This window comes from Daldinia loculata (assembly GCF_022478755.1).
Source record: "Daldinia loculata strain CBS 113971 unplaced genomic scaffold F4817scaffold_28, whole genome shotgun sequence".
NCBI lineage: Eukaryota > Fungi > Ascomycota > Sordariomycetes > Xylariales > Hypoxylaceae > Daldinia > Daldinia loculata.
The window spans coordinates 275,040-289,519 of NW_026054882.1; the positions used below are offsets into that span (position 1 = coordinate 275,040).

The following is a 14,480-nucleotide window of genomic DNA, read 5'->3' on the forward strand; positions in this document are numbered from 1 at the left end:
GTCAAATATGCTTTAGAAATTATGTTATCAAGGGTCTGGAGATCTGCGATACTTTCAACTTGGACCTTCTTAATGAACGAACAAATCTAAATTAATGGGCCACTCTATAATGTAATACCAACTACGTCAGTGCTACCGCACAAGGACGGATGACGTACGCGACAGCTATCCCAATGCCAAAGCTAAGATTATTTGATGGATTTGTCACCAAAAATCCAAAATATTATATGTGGCATTAAGAATATTAGGATTAATTAGTTATCCCACCCAGTCTACCCATTACAGCCTCATCGCCTTCACGATAGCAATTATCACATACCCTGACTTACACCCATTATACTACCCTCTCGTTCGGATACTTCGTCGCAAACATTCCGAGGGCCTTCATTGTAAAGGTGAATTTGTAGTTCGGGTATGAGATCATACAGCTCTTGTTGAACACGCCCTCGATCGCCTCTTGTTTCCATTCGCCGTTCGGTTGTTGTCTATCCATAATGAGCTTGATACCCCTTTTCAGGGGTTCGATGTCTGGGTAATCCGCCTTCATGAGACCTATCAAGGCCCATGCTGTCATCACAACCTGGGATCCCGATGAGTGCTCGGTATATACCATCTTTTCGCAAGACTACAGGCTGTTAGCATATGCATACGTGAAATCCAAAGGGCTTCATGATCTTACGCGGTAGCTTTCCGACCATCCCCCGTCTTCCCTCTGCTTGGAAATTAAGAAATCGCAACCTCTTTTCGAGTGAGAACTATTGTCATAAGTTTCACCAATGCTTTTCAAGCTTTCTAGGGCAAACATAGTCGCGTAGGTATAACATATGGCCCAGTTGCCATACCATGATCCGTCTGGTTTTTGGAACGACTTGACCGCTTTGACCGATCGTCCAATAAATCCCTTGATCTCTTTAGTCCGATAATCAGGCCAGTGCTTCTGGAATAAGGAGAGCGCGGTGACTACCGCTGTCGTACACTCGACGTAATCGTATTCGACCATAATTTTACCGAAGACCTCCGCAGCATTGAGCATCTCCATTAGTTCGCTCCCTCGCGTCGGCTCGTACGACGAGCAAGCACCAGACTTGTTCTGGTAAGTAAGAAGAGTATCAACGGCGTCAAATATGCGTTGGTTTTCAAGAAGCTGGGGGTAGCCAGGAGTATGTTGTAGAAGGATGACCGACTTCAACGCCTCCGAAACACAGTCACATACAGCATATCCCTGGTCCCTAGTGCTGAAGGCCCACGCACCCTTTCGCTGCTGCCGATAGCAGACGTCTTGGTCTTTACAGTTCTCGCGTATCTGCTGATTATCAAGAAATATCAACGCCTTATTTAACATCGGTCTCCAGCGAGGATCTTGCTCGAGCCCCGCATCCGTCGTGACCTGTATCAGAAAAGAGGTATCCCAGCATTGAACACCGTTGGTGCCATTACAAAGCATACCTTCGCTATTGACCCACATCGCATCTTCTAATCTTTCGATATGTCTCCTGACCGAGTATGCGCCTGGGCCGTCGCGGATGTAGCACACGACGGTATTCATTGCCGCGTTCACTGGTGCCAAGTCTGCGAAGTCCGTGTTCTCATCTTCCATATCGATTAGTTTGCTGACCCAATCTTGGGCCTTCTCAGCGAGCCCTTTGGTGCGGAGGTACGGGTTCCAAATATTAACGAGGAACCAGTTGGCGGTGTTGAGAAGCCAGGACTTGGGATGGTAGTTGTCGACAGAACATATGCTATTCCTGTTTCCGATCCAGTCGATTTTCTCCCACGGTTCCACGAATAACTCTTGTCTCAAAGCGCGAATGATATCGGTCTCCTCGCAGGACCATTTCTTGTCGTAGATGTAGCCCATAGGTAAGAAGACCTGGCGCATGTGGATCCACCATCTCCAAGGGGCAAAGGGCACCCAGTCAGGTAGTAGCCATAGCTCCGAGGGTATAGGGTTGACGATATCCCATTTGCAAATACCCAGCACGCTTAACCAGAACTTAGCCCAATGGGGAGCGCATGTAGCTCCTCCAAGTTTGTGTAGGGTCCCTCGAGCCTTGACCATGACCGGATGTTCGGGGTCGAGACCAATAATACGAAGAACGGTATAATTCAACGCGGTTCCAAAAACGGTGCTTTCTCCTTCTATATGCAAGCCCCATCCTCCATCTTCAGGGTTCGCTCTAGCGAATAGATAGTTCTTTATCTCCGTCGCGGTATACCACGGAATCGTCGTCTTCGTCACGTACCAGGTAATCACAATACCCGGTAATAAGAACATAGGCCCTCCATATTCGCAACCCCATTGGCCGGAAGGCAATTGAAGCTTCTCAAAGAACGTCAAGCCGTTGACGACGGAATCGAGGGGTTTATTTGGCTTTGGTAGGGTGGGGAGCCCCTATAACGAATGCAACAGTCAGCCATACCGCTCAAGCGACGCCATTGCGCGATAGGAATATTCGGAATGACGGAAACCTCACAGTGTCCAATCCAAGATACCACTTATCAGCATAACTCTGCGGCCACCTCTCTATAGCCTCGTCGTCTTCTAAGTAGTGCCAAGTATGTCTCCCCTTCTCGTCTAGCATACGCCATCGCGTCAAGTCGGTCTTATCTTCGAGTCTCGGGCGTTTCGTCGTCGTCGTTTTTGTCGTTGTCGTCTCGGGGGTATCATCGCTAGCGCGTTTCTTAGACCGTGTCGTCACAACCATCTTTAGCGAAATGGAGATACTAGCGATTGGAGATGGTTGAGGTTGAAGAGAAGAGTTGCAAGGGAGAGAATCGCGGGTAACCTAACCGAAATTCAACAATTTCTTATGTTACCGCGGCATTCAGGAACTCATACGATACGTTACTCATCCACTATATTTCCCCTGTTCCGCACCGCTTTTACAGTGGGGCAACCCGGGGCTTAGCCGGAGCCTTGCATCGAAGCTTAATATAGATGATTAGATAGAAGATCGCAAGAGGAATGATTTACATAAGATGTTTACCTTAGGTAAGCTAACTCGAGATACTATTATTCATAGTTTTCGTAATCTACGACCCAAGAAGCATTAAAGGTACTAGTGTATAATAGAGCTGTACGACCTAGAGGAGTAAATGTCTTAAAGATATCTTATCCGATCTTATCTTCAACCAATTGAAACATGAGACACTTCTGATTTGGTGTCGAGCCCTAGTAGGAAAAAACAAACTTTAGGCTGAGTCATAAGTTCGGCCCACACAAACGTTTAAACGTTTAGACTTGGAATACATACATAAAACAGCATCCCACCTTCTTTACGAGTCGTTTTTATCCACATCCATCGTGTTCAGTACCCAATTATACAATTCTATAGGAACGAACAGCTCAAGATGTCTAAGGGTCGTGTTTGTCTGTGAGTATTTTCCCTTATTAATGCTATTCGAACCTTAACTAACCGTCTATGTAGCGCCTACTCCGGAGGTCAGTATCTCCAGTTATGTCCCCGCTATCGGCTCTCTATTCGAGTCGAAATAGCGTTGTTTTATGGCTACAATGGTCTACGGACGAGGTCATCGTTAACATAACGGCGATGACCATTCTGCCAATGCCTAGTATTAAACAGACCTTGCTAACATCAGTTATATAGGCCTTGATACCTCGACTATCCTAGTATGGCTGATTTCTGAGGGCTATACTGTCGTCGTAAGTTCACTATATTGTATAGCATAACTGCAGCTCGAGTCTAATATACAATTAGTGCTTTTTAGCGGATGTTGGTCAGGAGGAAGATTGGGCCGCCGTCGAGAAGAAGGCTCTAAGCTTGGGTGCCGAGCGCATGATAATCGACGTATTTACATCCCTTTCTTTCGCCCCTTTTTTCACTACAATGCTGCTCCCTATTTGTACGCCCCGTTGAGATCGAAATTACTAACATTGGATTCAGAATCTCCAAGAGGAATTCGTGGAGAAGGTCATCCACAGAGCAATCCAATGCAATGCCATCTACGAGGATCGATGTACGTAGTCCTTTTCTAATCTAAAGTATAACCATTAACCTCTTTCTAGACCTCTTGGGTACCTCTCTAGCTCGCCCAATCATTGCGAAAGCCCAGGTTAAGGCAGCCATCGAGAACAACTGTGACGTACGTCAAAACCTCAATGTTCTATCCCGTAATAGATCTAGAGCGGACCTCTAGTTGGTCCTTCTAGTCTCAAACATAGCATATCCGCCCCTATCCTCTTCCGAAGAGTATGGCAGAAAACACGCTGACCTATCATGATATGCGTAGTTCGTTTCGCACGGATGCACAGTAAGTATACCACTTCGATACTTCATTCCATAGAGGCAAGAAATACTAATTCTCGTAGGGCAAAGGGTATTTTCCCTATATTCATCCCCGTCCATTTCTTCCTAGCTAATAAACACAGCAACGACCAAGTTCGCTTCGAGCTAGCTTTCGCGGCGTTGAGGCCCTCTCTGAAGGTCATCGCCCCCTGGCGACTACCAGAATTCTGCGCAAAATTCCGTATGCACCATCGCCTCTTAAAAATCTAAAATGGGTATGCTTTCTAACAATCATTTATAGAGTTAGTCTTCCAGCACCACCCACTACGTTCTAGACTTATTCAGCCACGTCCGGAGCTGAGGCTTCCCCTGTCTTAGTAATCTAAGACTTGAATGCTGCATCCATAACCAAATCTGAACATAGGATACTGATACTTATTTATAGGGGCCGCGCAGACCTACTTCGCTACGCAGCTGAGAAGAACATCCCCGTTGTACGTATTCCTCACCAGCCAAAAATAATCAAACCACTAGATGACGCTAACAGACTACAGAGCTCGACCCCGAAGGAACCTTGGTCCAAGGACGGTAAGAGTCCCATTGGTTTCAGTTCCCTTACCTTTTAGATTATCCATAATGCAACTTCCATAAAATGCAGCTTGGCCAACCGCTCGGTAGTTTCAAGAAGCTAACCGGATCACGTATAGACAACCTAGTGCATTGCTCGTACGAAGCTGGTATTCTCGAAGATCCCGACCACACCCCTCCGTAAGTTTATCTCCACCCCGGCCAGTTATCGCCCGATCATATTTAATATCTAAGCGAAACTCGTTGAGAGAAAGCTTGATTTCTACCTATCCACGTTGCTATTACCATCCTAGACCGGAATTCGTCTTTCAATGATCTGAGCATAGGTGACACCGCTAACCTTCTCACCATAGTAAGGAGTTGTGGACCCGAACCGTGGATCCTCTTGATGCTCCCAACGAGCCAACCGATTTCTCTATTCACTTCGAAGCGGGTATCCCGGTCAAGGTTATCCTTGCAGGCCAGGAGACTACCGGCAGTGTGGCCGTGTTCAAGCTCTTGAACAAGATAGGCCACGACAATGGTGTAGGCCGAATCGACATTGTTGAGAACCGCTTCAGTTAGTATTAGAACGGAAGGTGAATAAATGTAGATATGCTAACTTTGCTGACCTTAGTCGGACTCAAGAGCCGTGGTTGCTACGATACACCAGGACTGTGAGTTCTCCTCATCCCAGCCCTACAACCATATTATTGAACTCCCTCCTGATCAACACTTACTAATTATTTTGCAGCACTATTGCGCGACTTGCACATCTTGATCTTGAAGGGTTAGTCCTCGACGGCCGAGTTCGCGAATTACGTGACCAGTTCGTGACGCACTCGTGGAGCCGCCTTCTCTACAACGGTCTCTACTTCAGCCCCGAGAGGGAATTCCTTGACAATTCTATTGTCTTCTCATCCCAAAATACAACCGGTGTTGTGCGACTGAGAGCATACAAAGGAAATGTGAGTCTCGTCTATGGCTAGTCTTTGCCAAATAACTAACCTGGGCCATTAGGTATACGTGCTTGGCCGCTCCAGCAACGCCAGCAACCTTTACTCTGAAGAGTAAGCTACTCCAAATCCCTTCCCTTCCTTCCCTCTGGAGACTAGAATTGCCTAGACTTTCATGCTCCCATGATAGTCTTGGCAGAATTGCGCTTTGCCTATGTTCCCCCTATGTACAATAGGAAAGTTACTTACTCTAATCTTTTAGGGCCGCATCTATGGACTCTCTAGAGGGCTTTTCGCCCCAGGACACAACCGGCTTTATTGCTATCCAAGGTTAGTCTCTTTATTTCATCATTGACTGTTAAGGGTTTCCTCCTCTCGTTTGAGGATTGTCACGTTATCAAATCTCCGTGAAGACCAAGTTACGTAGAACAATCACTAACATCCTTTCTACAGCTATCCGCCTCAAGAAGTACGGCGAGCAGCGCGACAAGGACGGCAACCCCCTGACTCAGTCCTAGGTTACATAGCAGGTTCCTTTGGCTGCATGGCCAGTCATACTAGCGTCTACTTCACAAGATACAGATAAGCTACTACTAGATAGTGTCTATAGTGCGCGCATGTCTAACCACGTAGACATTCGATGAACTGAGGATAAATAAAATCCATATCCAATGCTTTCTTTGCGATCCCATGCATAATGCAGTGTAATTCGGCATGATTACGTTCCTTCCTCTAGGTTAGGAGATTAATTGGAAGAAAAATAAGATCGGCGGCAACGCTAAATCTATAGAAATTGAATCGTAAGGGTTCGTGCATAATAGGTGGAGATAATCGTGATCTGTCCCTGGTATTTAGGTTGCGATTGCCAATAAGCTTGAGATATGTAAGCCATAGGGCTTAGGCCTTATGTAGGAAGTTTCAGGGAATATCGTGGTAGTATTATATTGGTGTACATTGATGTACATACCCAGGTAGGCACTACATGTATGCTGGTGGCAGGAGTGACTGCCTTGAGATCAACATCAGTGTCATAGTTATAATCCGGCAAGAGCAATCAGTAGATACTATAGTATGCAGTTCACTTCTTAAGTCATAGCAGAAATGGCCAAGAGAACTGAAATATTTCTTCACTTACACCACGCTTCACTACAATGGACAGGCAATCAAATAGCATCGTCACGTTTGGTGGTGATGCTACACGAAATGCGCAAGCCGGTGCCGTTATAGTTAAGATTGAAGATGTCCTAGAAAGAATTATTGACGCGCTTAGCGAGAATCGAGTTCTCGATATTCCCCTACGTAATCGCCGGACGGGCAATGAAAGTCTCATCCGGTTCCCAGCAAGTACGGAGGCAGAGGCAAAAAGATTTAGTAAGTTCATACCGCGCAAGGAACCTTGCATCTTGATAGGTAATCTAAAGATGTTGATTCCCTATTTCAAGCATGTGTTCTTCAGATTCTTCATCTTTGCTACGAAGCACTCATTTCTGACCACGTCATTACGAAAAGGTCTGTTATTTCCTTGCCTGAAGTTTTGTCATTTAAATCAGTCTCACGTATCAAGTAGATTTACTAAACGATTATAGAAATATCTACTACCAGAATCCAGATCTTTTCGGCAGCCAGCAGTATGTTGATAATCTTGTCGACGATATCGCCTTTACATTCGGAGTTGGTAGAGACGCGTTGAGTGTTGTATGTATCCTTCAGATGAAGTTCGAATAAGTTTCAGGGTTAAGTATCGAAGTAGGTTGCCGCATATAAAGGTCTGATTGCAGGGGGCGTTATTATCACGTTAAAGAACCACTCCGTTCTTGACTGTAGCTCTGATAATAATGTGAGGGCCCAAGTGCAATGCGAGGAATGTGGTGACTAGTTAGCTAATGGATCTTACTAGGGTACCCTAATTCCGCACGCTAAAGCCATTCGTCGAATTGACATTGGGGAAACGAAATGGATCATGGTTATCGAAAAGGAGGCAAGTCCCCTCATCCAAATATTCGCTGGTCATTGTCTAATGCTTCTACTAGGCTACCTTTCGTGGGCTGGCCGCGTCTGGATACTGCGGGCTATCCGACGCAGGTATAGGAGTTCTTGTTACAGTAAGGCATCATATTCACAGCGCAGTATTTTAAAGTCTTTGCTCATGTTATTATTTCCAGGGGAAAGGCTATCCAGACCTGGTGACACGACAATTCCTTCACCTTCTACACTCATCCTTCCCGCAAGTTCCTATTTACGCGCTTGTCGACTTTGACCCTAGCGGTATTGCCATCATGCTTACCTACAAATGCGGTAGCCAGGGACTCGGTCATGAGGAAAACGTGACAATTCCGGAGATTTCGTGGCTTGGGCCAAAGAGCCGTGACATTCTAAGCCACACTCGCTATTCATATTCGTCTCATACCAGCCCATCTGATGATTTCACTCCCCAGTCCAGTCAGGATTCATCTTCATCCAGTTCAACACCTAGTATTTCTGCTTTCGCGATTCCAGTCGAAGTCACTGCTCACCTCAGTACTTCTGACCGACGGAAAGCGGTTGGCCTCCTACGCAGACTTGATAACCACCCTGTTGAAAGTACAAATGAGCCGAGCTTGGCGCACGAGATACAGCTAATGCTTATGCTGAATATTAAAGCCGAGATACAGGCAGTGGATGATTCAGGAGACATGACAAGCTGGTTGGATGTGAAGCTATCAAACTATCACCAATAAATCTAACAATACCTGACCTGGCTAGCACCAAAGTTCATCATGTTGGACTTCAAATCCATCACGCGTCTTCAAGTGAGATATCAAATATAGGACCTCAAGGTGGCCAAGAGAGATTTTAGATGGGCTCTATGCTGTGGTATAAAGGAGCTTTTCAGGAAGAAACTATTGTACCCCCCTAATGTCGGTTTCCGCAAAGCTACACTCTTAGTTTTTAGAACATCACGTGACTCCAAGACCCAATTCGAGAGGTAAACGCCCAACTCAACGCTATCATGAAAAAGATATTGCTACTAGAAATTCACCAAAGTCTTAAATTTCGGAGCAATTTGCCATACAGAATTCAAAAACCCTTTTTGAAAATTCTCAGGTTCTAAATTTCATGCGAAATTTATCTGATTCGCCCACAAAAAGCATCTGTGCTAAAGCAACTAAAATTTTTCATTTCGCTCTCCAATTCCACCACTCATACCAAGAGCACGGACCAGGACAAAATACCCGGACGTCGATGCTGGTTTCGGGTTAAAATATTTAGATAATTACAGAAGGAAGAAGCGAAATGGCACCTAAATTATCGGAAGATGAGATTGATGATCTCATTTACTTGGCCCGTACTGGCGACGATGCAGAGCTCACGGGGATGGTTCAGGAGCTTGCTGATCGGGAGGGTGCTACACGGGCCGAGATCATAGCGGCGACCAGGGATGACGGCAAGGCGACCTGCTTGCATATGGCATCAGCAAATGGTCATGCGAGTAAGTTGACGACTATACATTTTCAATATTTATATACTACCCATTTATTATAATTATTTACGGAAGACTTTTTATTAATATTAGACTAGAAACTGTCACTTTGATACTCTCACACTTCCCTGCTCCTTCTAAGCCATCCAAGGAAGCAGAAGAAGCACCTCCGCCATCTTCAGATGAAGCGTCACCATCTACAAGCACGGAAACGGAGGTACCTTATATCAACTTACAGAACTCGTTCGGAAACACAGCCCTGCATTGGGCATGTTTAGGTGGTCACCTTGACGTCGTCAAACTTCTCCTATCGCGAGGCGCTTCGCCTACTGCGGCTAACGACAAGGACCAGATTCCGCTGGACTTGGCAGCCTTCAATAACCATATGCATGTTGTTGATTACTTCCTCTCGCAGAGCAAGGATCTCGAGGGCGATAATGCTAAGGAAGGCGGACTAGAGAAGGGTACGCAAGATGTGCAGATGGCGGATGATGATGGTGCAGCGGAGGATGGAAAAGTAGGGGGCTCGACAGATGGTCCCAGCGGGTAGCTAGGCTCTGAATAGGACTATGAAGTCTGAATTGTATCAAGAGTTGAATATCTTCAAACCCAATACGAAGTCTCTTTAAGAGGCGTAAGGTAATGCCTAAGATAGGCCTGTCTACCCGTCCTGCATTCAGGTAATGGGTCTGAATCTGAGTAATTAGAGCCAATATCTTGTGCCCATACCCTTCCAATAATTAGTCTAGCCATTTTCTCTGTGAAGCACGCTGCATAGTTGGAAAGGAAGAATCGAACCTATATTGAAAGAGAGGTATGATTCGTCAAGATGGTGGATCGTTGCGTTCCTGTCAGACCGGCGATAAGATAATGTAAAAGCGCGATTATGATGTCTTACAGCTTACTAATTTTAGATACCGCTAAGGAAAAAACATAACATGCGGCGCGAATCCCAATATAAGAAGCAGCGCTGCACATCTGTTGGTATGCAAGATTGCGGGAGATCGCTCTTGCGCTGCAGGGACCTTGATAGATAAATATTTTCTTTCACTTCAATTCAACTAGTTATCCAATACGTACATCATCTTATTGGTACCTCCCTCGATTTCGCAGTCGAGTCGTTATTCCCGAATCATCTCCGAACCTATGAAAACCCAACTTCATTGAATTTACCAGTTTAACCGTTTGCGACATATCAAATATCTCCGTTAGCAAAATCTAAGGGCTATCTCATTCGATTAGAGATCTAAATCGTACGAGGAAACATGTCAGACCCAACTTTTGATGCCAAGTCCGCATCGTTTTTGGAGTGGTTTAGGACCTGGCCTGGAGCGACTTTCCATCCTAACATCAAGATTGAAGATCTACGCGCGAACGGCGCCGGAAGAGGAATTGGTGCGGGATAAGCAGAACCAATAGTACATTTTAGCGAGCACACCCAAATCGCTAACCAATGGCTTTTCTTAGTTGCCACTGCGGACATCCCTGAGGATACCGTACTGTTCTCCATTCCGAGAGCAGCAATCATCAACACAGAGACTTCTGACCTCCCTAGACGCATACCCCAAGTCTTCGAGACGACGGGCTTAGAGGACACAGATAATGAAGCCGACGAAGATGGGAGCGAAACCAGCGGTCCTCCCGATAACTGGGTCTCGCTTATTCTCATCATGATATATGAGTATCTTCAAGGTGACAAGTCTCGATGGAAGCCCTACTTCGACGTGCTTCCCGATCAATTTGAGACCTTGATGTGGTGGTCAGATCAAGAGTTGAGCGAGCTGCAAGCAAGCTCGATTGTGTCCAAGATAGGTAAAGACGAGGCCGATGGCATGTTCCGCACTCGAGTACTGCCAATAATCAACGAGCATGCCGATGTCTTCTATCCAGAAGGATCCGGGAGGCTTAGCGAGGATCAGTTGATGCTCCTGGCGCATCGCATGGGCAGTACCATTATGGCATATGCTTTCGACTTGGAGAACGAAGACGAAGAAGCTGACCCTGAGAATGGCGAGGAATGGGTTGAAGATAAAGAAGGCACCCTCATGATGGGCATGGTGCCGATGGCTGATATATTGAATGCAGATGCCGAATTCAACGTAAGCATACTTTATTTTATTTTATTTTATGATACCTAGCAAATTCTATGCTACGAGCTCGTACTGACAATCAACAGGCTCACGTCAACCACGGCGAAGATAGCTTGACCGTCACTACCCTGCGGCCAATTGTCGCTGGAACTGAGGTACTCAATTACTATGGGCCGCTCGGAAATGGCGACTTATTAAGGCGCTACGGATATGTGACGAAAAACCACTCCCGATATGATGTGACGGAAATATCATGGGACTTGGTATTGTCCGTATTAAAGGACACGCTTAGACTGGATGAATCTACCTGGGGTAAAGCGGTAAGCAATGGAACCAATACCTTCACCATCTTCGGGATGCTAAATATTCGTAGGTCAATGAGCTAGATCTGGAGGAAATTGAGGACGCCTTCGTCATCGAACGAGATTCGGGGGAGCCGAACTCCAATGGCGAACTTCGGGATGAGCCGGCCTTTAAGGAGCTTCCCTCGGATCTAGTCGAGCAGCTCCATGCAGTGCTCAAAGCGATCAGGAAGATCAGCCCAGCTACTATTCCAGATAAGGCGATACGGGACGAGATCACATCATTGGTTATACATCGTGCCCTCGAACTAAGACTGGCGCAATATACTACAAACCAAGCGTACGATTTGGATCTGCTGTCGGGCAATAAGGTTTCAGGCCGGCAGAGGATGGCTGTGACTGTGCGGTGGGGCGAGAAGGTTCTACTACAAGAAGCCGTCAACTTCGTGCAAGAAAAGGTGCACAAGTTGAAGGCTAGAACAAACCCGGAGTCCGAACCATACGCGAAAAGGCAAAGAACCAGGTGAAGGATGAGCACGACCGTCTACGTAGAAAGGTTAATGTAGGTCGGGATGCCGTCTCCCTACGTTTTTCCCGACGACGCGTTCAGCCACGTGTGCCCGCCCGATAGCCTAACCATTAGGCAGCGCGGAAAATAAATTAAGGGGGCATTGACCGCCCACAAGGCCTGGCTATTCTTGTTAAACGCAGGCTGAGGCGGGGTCGATCTCATGTCTTACTTTCTGGCCGGCCTATCAGATTGCTAGCTATGTCGTGTTAGAGAGGCGCGAAAATGCAGGGACTAGGTTAGAAAATAAGGTGCAACCTAGGCTAGAAGAGTTTAGAGAGCTTACAGGTAGCCTACTATAAGGTAATTAGATAATAAAGACCTCACGGCGAACTATTTCCTGCTTCCGCATGCGAGAATGGAGTTTGGGATATTAGTTTCATGATCCTTAGTTTTGTAGTTTCTAGTATGTTTCCTTCATAGGATTTATAGCAATACTGTGGTTTGGTATCGGTTTCCTACAGCTTGTTGGTTCACCCAGGTTCTAGCGTGTTAAGACCAGCTCGCTACCAATCTATTAATATACATCATATAGTAGACAAAGCAAGGGATAAGCAAGTTAGACTTATACTTTGCTATACGGAACTAACGCGTGTAACAAGCTGTACGGATGCTTGTCAGGCTGTCGGCACGGGGAGTATATGTAGAATTCGGTCCGGAGTTCAGTCTCGTCTCCTCAAGACATTCGATGATTGCCGAAACTTAAGGTTTCTGTACTCGCCGAGCTGTGGAATGCGTGCCCCCGCTCGAAACATCTCGACATCGACTGCTACTCTCACTGTGCTACTCAGCATTTGATTAACTCGACCTCTATATGTAAGCCGGCAAAATGGAAATTACCTGGAAGTCCATTGTCGTATTCATCCTAGCATTTTTAGGGGTAATAGTCGTCGCAGCGCTGTAAGCTGACACTCTAATAACTTATTGACTTCTCGATCACTCTACGTGCTGAAGCGTATTGACAATCTTGTTCGGATAGGATCACTCGATGGCTCGATCTGCAGGGGAAGCTAGCTCGCCTGTTGACTAGGAATAGGAGACACTCGAAGCCTGGCCTGCCAGATTCGATTCAACAGGCGCTGGTACAGCTAGAGGGCGCAACTGAGAAGAGGCACGCCCGTAATTCACTGACAGAATCGGAGGATGCTGAATGGTCAGGCTGCTCCCGAAATCTATCTTGCACTCGTGCCGCGCGTCTAATACTGCGGACAGTCCGATTTGCCTTGCGCACCTCTACTCTAGCGACACTCGCCCATCCACACCAGCAACCGGCCACGATACGGATCTAGAGGCCGGAGACGGTATATCGAGATCTGCTACGATAATCACAGTGGCTTCGGACGCAGCTGCAAAGAAACATCAGCCTACACAGCCGATCGATGACGAAGTATTGAAGATGAAGAGGTGTAGACATGTATTTCACGCCAAGTGTCTAGCTACGTGGTTTCTGCGGAAAGAGTACAGGTGTCCAGTCTGCCGAGTTCCGTATTACGAGGCGGAAGAGGAGACGGTGGAAGAAGACTATCGTATATCCGCTCTACTGCCGGTTGCCGTCATCTGGTAACCAGTCTTAGATACCTAGTCGTAGTGGGTTATCATCGCTTGAGAGGCATGAAAAGAGGGCATGGGTCAGGTACCTGTGTAGAATAGAGCAGAGCGATGTATTGGGTATTGAAGAAGAATGTGTTCCGTTGACAAGGTACACGGCCGATAAGCTGGAACCTAATTGAGGCGATGCACGGCTGGGAATACATGATGTCTTCAAACGAGAAATGGGTTGTAGCTGCTTGAAATCCCTTTGGATTATTAGCCATAAACAGTCGTTTAATAGAATCGCTTATAAATGTGAGATTTTACATGAACTGGAATGATGTGAAGACTAGCTGCGTTACCCGTTCGCGCAAACGCTTACGGGGAGTCCCTAGCTTCAAGAGTGCCTTTTACGCCACATATAAGTCTGGCCTCTGATTGGCTAGCCACACCTCAGCGCACGTCCGATGAATTTTTTGTAAAATTAATTGACCTATTATAGTATTGTATAAAAACTTTAATAATTGGTATTGTTGGATAGAGCTTGTTTTGCATGACCTTTCTATCCTATTTGCATGTGTTTTAGACCTTATGCGATAGAATGGCAAAGGAAAAAGTCGCCAACTGCGGGGCGATTCTAAGGATCTGATTGGTCGAAAAAATTGTGGCAGTACTAATGAAATATATAAGAGTTGAAGTTGACGAGGGACGGGTAAATCCTTGTAAGCCCTTGCTGCTTTAGGAGAATGTATGAGCCACA

The 14,480-nt window shown here is 46.2% G+C and overlaps 6 protein-coding genes across 6 annotated transcripts; 5 read left to right on the forward strand and 1 right to left on the reverse strand.

Moving 5' to 3' along the window:
- Positions 1-334: 334 nt before the first annotated feature.
- Positions 335-2,705, reverse strand: F4817DRAFT_316487 (terpene synthase; the record flags this gene model as incomplete). The annotated part of the gene is made up of 3 exons (XM_049300685.1): positions 335-625; positions 680-2,392; positions 2,475-2,705. The coding sequence occupies 3 exons, from the start codon at positions 2,703-2,705 to the stop codon at positions 335-337; spliced, it is 2,235 nt and encodes a 744-aa protein (XP_049158503.1).
- A 646-nt stretch (positions 2,706-3,351) lies between these two features.
- On the forward strand, positions 3,352-6,288 carry F4817DRAFT_316488 (argininosuccinate synthase; the record flags this gene model as incomplete). The annotated part of the gene is made up of 18 exons (XM_049300686.1): positions 3,352-3,374; positions 3,429-3,442; positions 3,609-3,664; positions 3,720-3,809; positions 3,906-3,978; positions 4,028-4,104; positions 4,184-4,272; positions 4,331-4,488; positions 4,549-4,618; positions 4,693-4,741; positions 4,802-4,835; positions 4,955-5,015; positions 5,189-5,394; positions 5,452-5,491; positions 5,569-5,782; positions 5,835-5,884; positions 6,033-6,100; positions 6,224-6,288. 18 exons carry the CDS (start codon positions 3,352-3,354, stop codon positions 6,286-6,288), a joined length of 1,437 nt encoding a protein of 478 aa, XP_049158504.1.
- A 633-nt stretch (positions 6,289-6,921) lies between these two features.
- On the forward strand, positions 6,922-8,487 carry F4817DRAFT_365627 (DNA topoisomerase IV, alpha subunit; the record flags this gene model as incomplete). The annotated part of the gene is made up of 7 exons (XM_049306893.1): positions 6,922-7,141; positions 7,213-7,279; positions 7,357-7,465; positions 7,521-7,607; positions 7,668-7,733; positions 7,801-7,872; positions 7,933-8,487. The coding sequence occupies 7 exons, from the start codon at positions 6,922-6,924 to the stop codon at positions 8,485-8,487; spliced, it is 1,176 nt and encodes a 391-aa protein (XP_049158505.1).
- Positions 8,488-9,043: 556 nt separating this feature from the next.
- F4817DRAFT_316490 (ankyrin) lies at positions 9,044-9,780 on the forward strand (the record flags this gene model as incomplete). Its single annotated transcript, XM_049300687.1, has 2 exons — positions 9,044-9,239; positions 9,329-9,780. 2 exons carry the CDS (start codon positions 9,044-9,046, stop codon positions 9,778-9,780), a joined length of 648 nt encoding a protein of 215 aa, XP_049158506.1.
- A 373-nt stretch (positions 9,781-10,153) lies between these two features.
- F4817DRAFT_123625 (SET domain-containing protein) lies at positions 10,154-12,705 on the forward strand. Its single transcript, XM_049297663.1, has 4 exons — positions 10,154-10,625; positions 10,698-11,329; positions 11,407-11,640; positions 11,694-12,705. Exons 1-4 carry the CDS (start codon positions 10,496-10,498, stop codon positions 12,147-12,149), a joined length of 1,452 nt encoding a protein of 483 aa, XP_049158507.1. The 5' UTR covers positions 10,154-10,495; the 3' UTR covers positions 12,150-12,705.
- Positions 12,706-12,952: 247 nt separating this feature from the next.
- Positions 12,953-14,156, forward strand: F4817DRAFT_339399 (uncharacterized protein). Its single transcript, XM_049303530.1, has 3 exons — positions 12,953-13,090; positions 13,170-13,343; positions 13,403-14,156. The coding sequence occupies exons 1-3, from the start codon at positions 13,020-13,022 to the stop codon at positions 13,752-13,754; spliced, it is 597 nt and encodes a 198-aa protein (XP_049158508.1). The 5' UTR covers positions 12,953-13,019; the 3' UTR covers positions 13,755-14,156.
- The last annotated feature ends 324 nt before the right edge of the window (positions 14,157-14,480 follow it).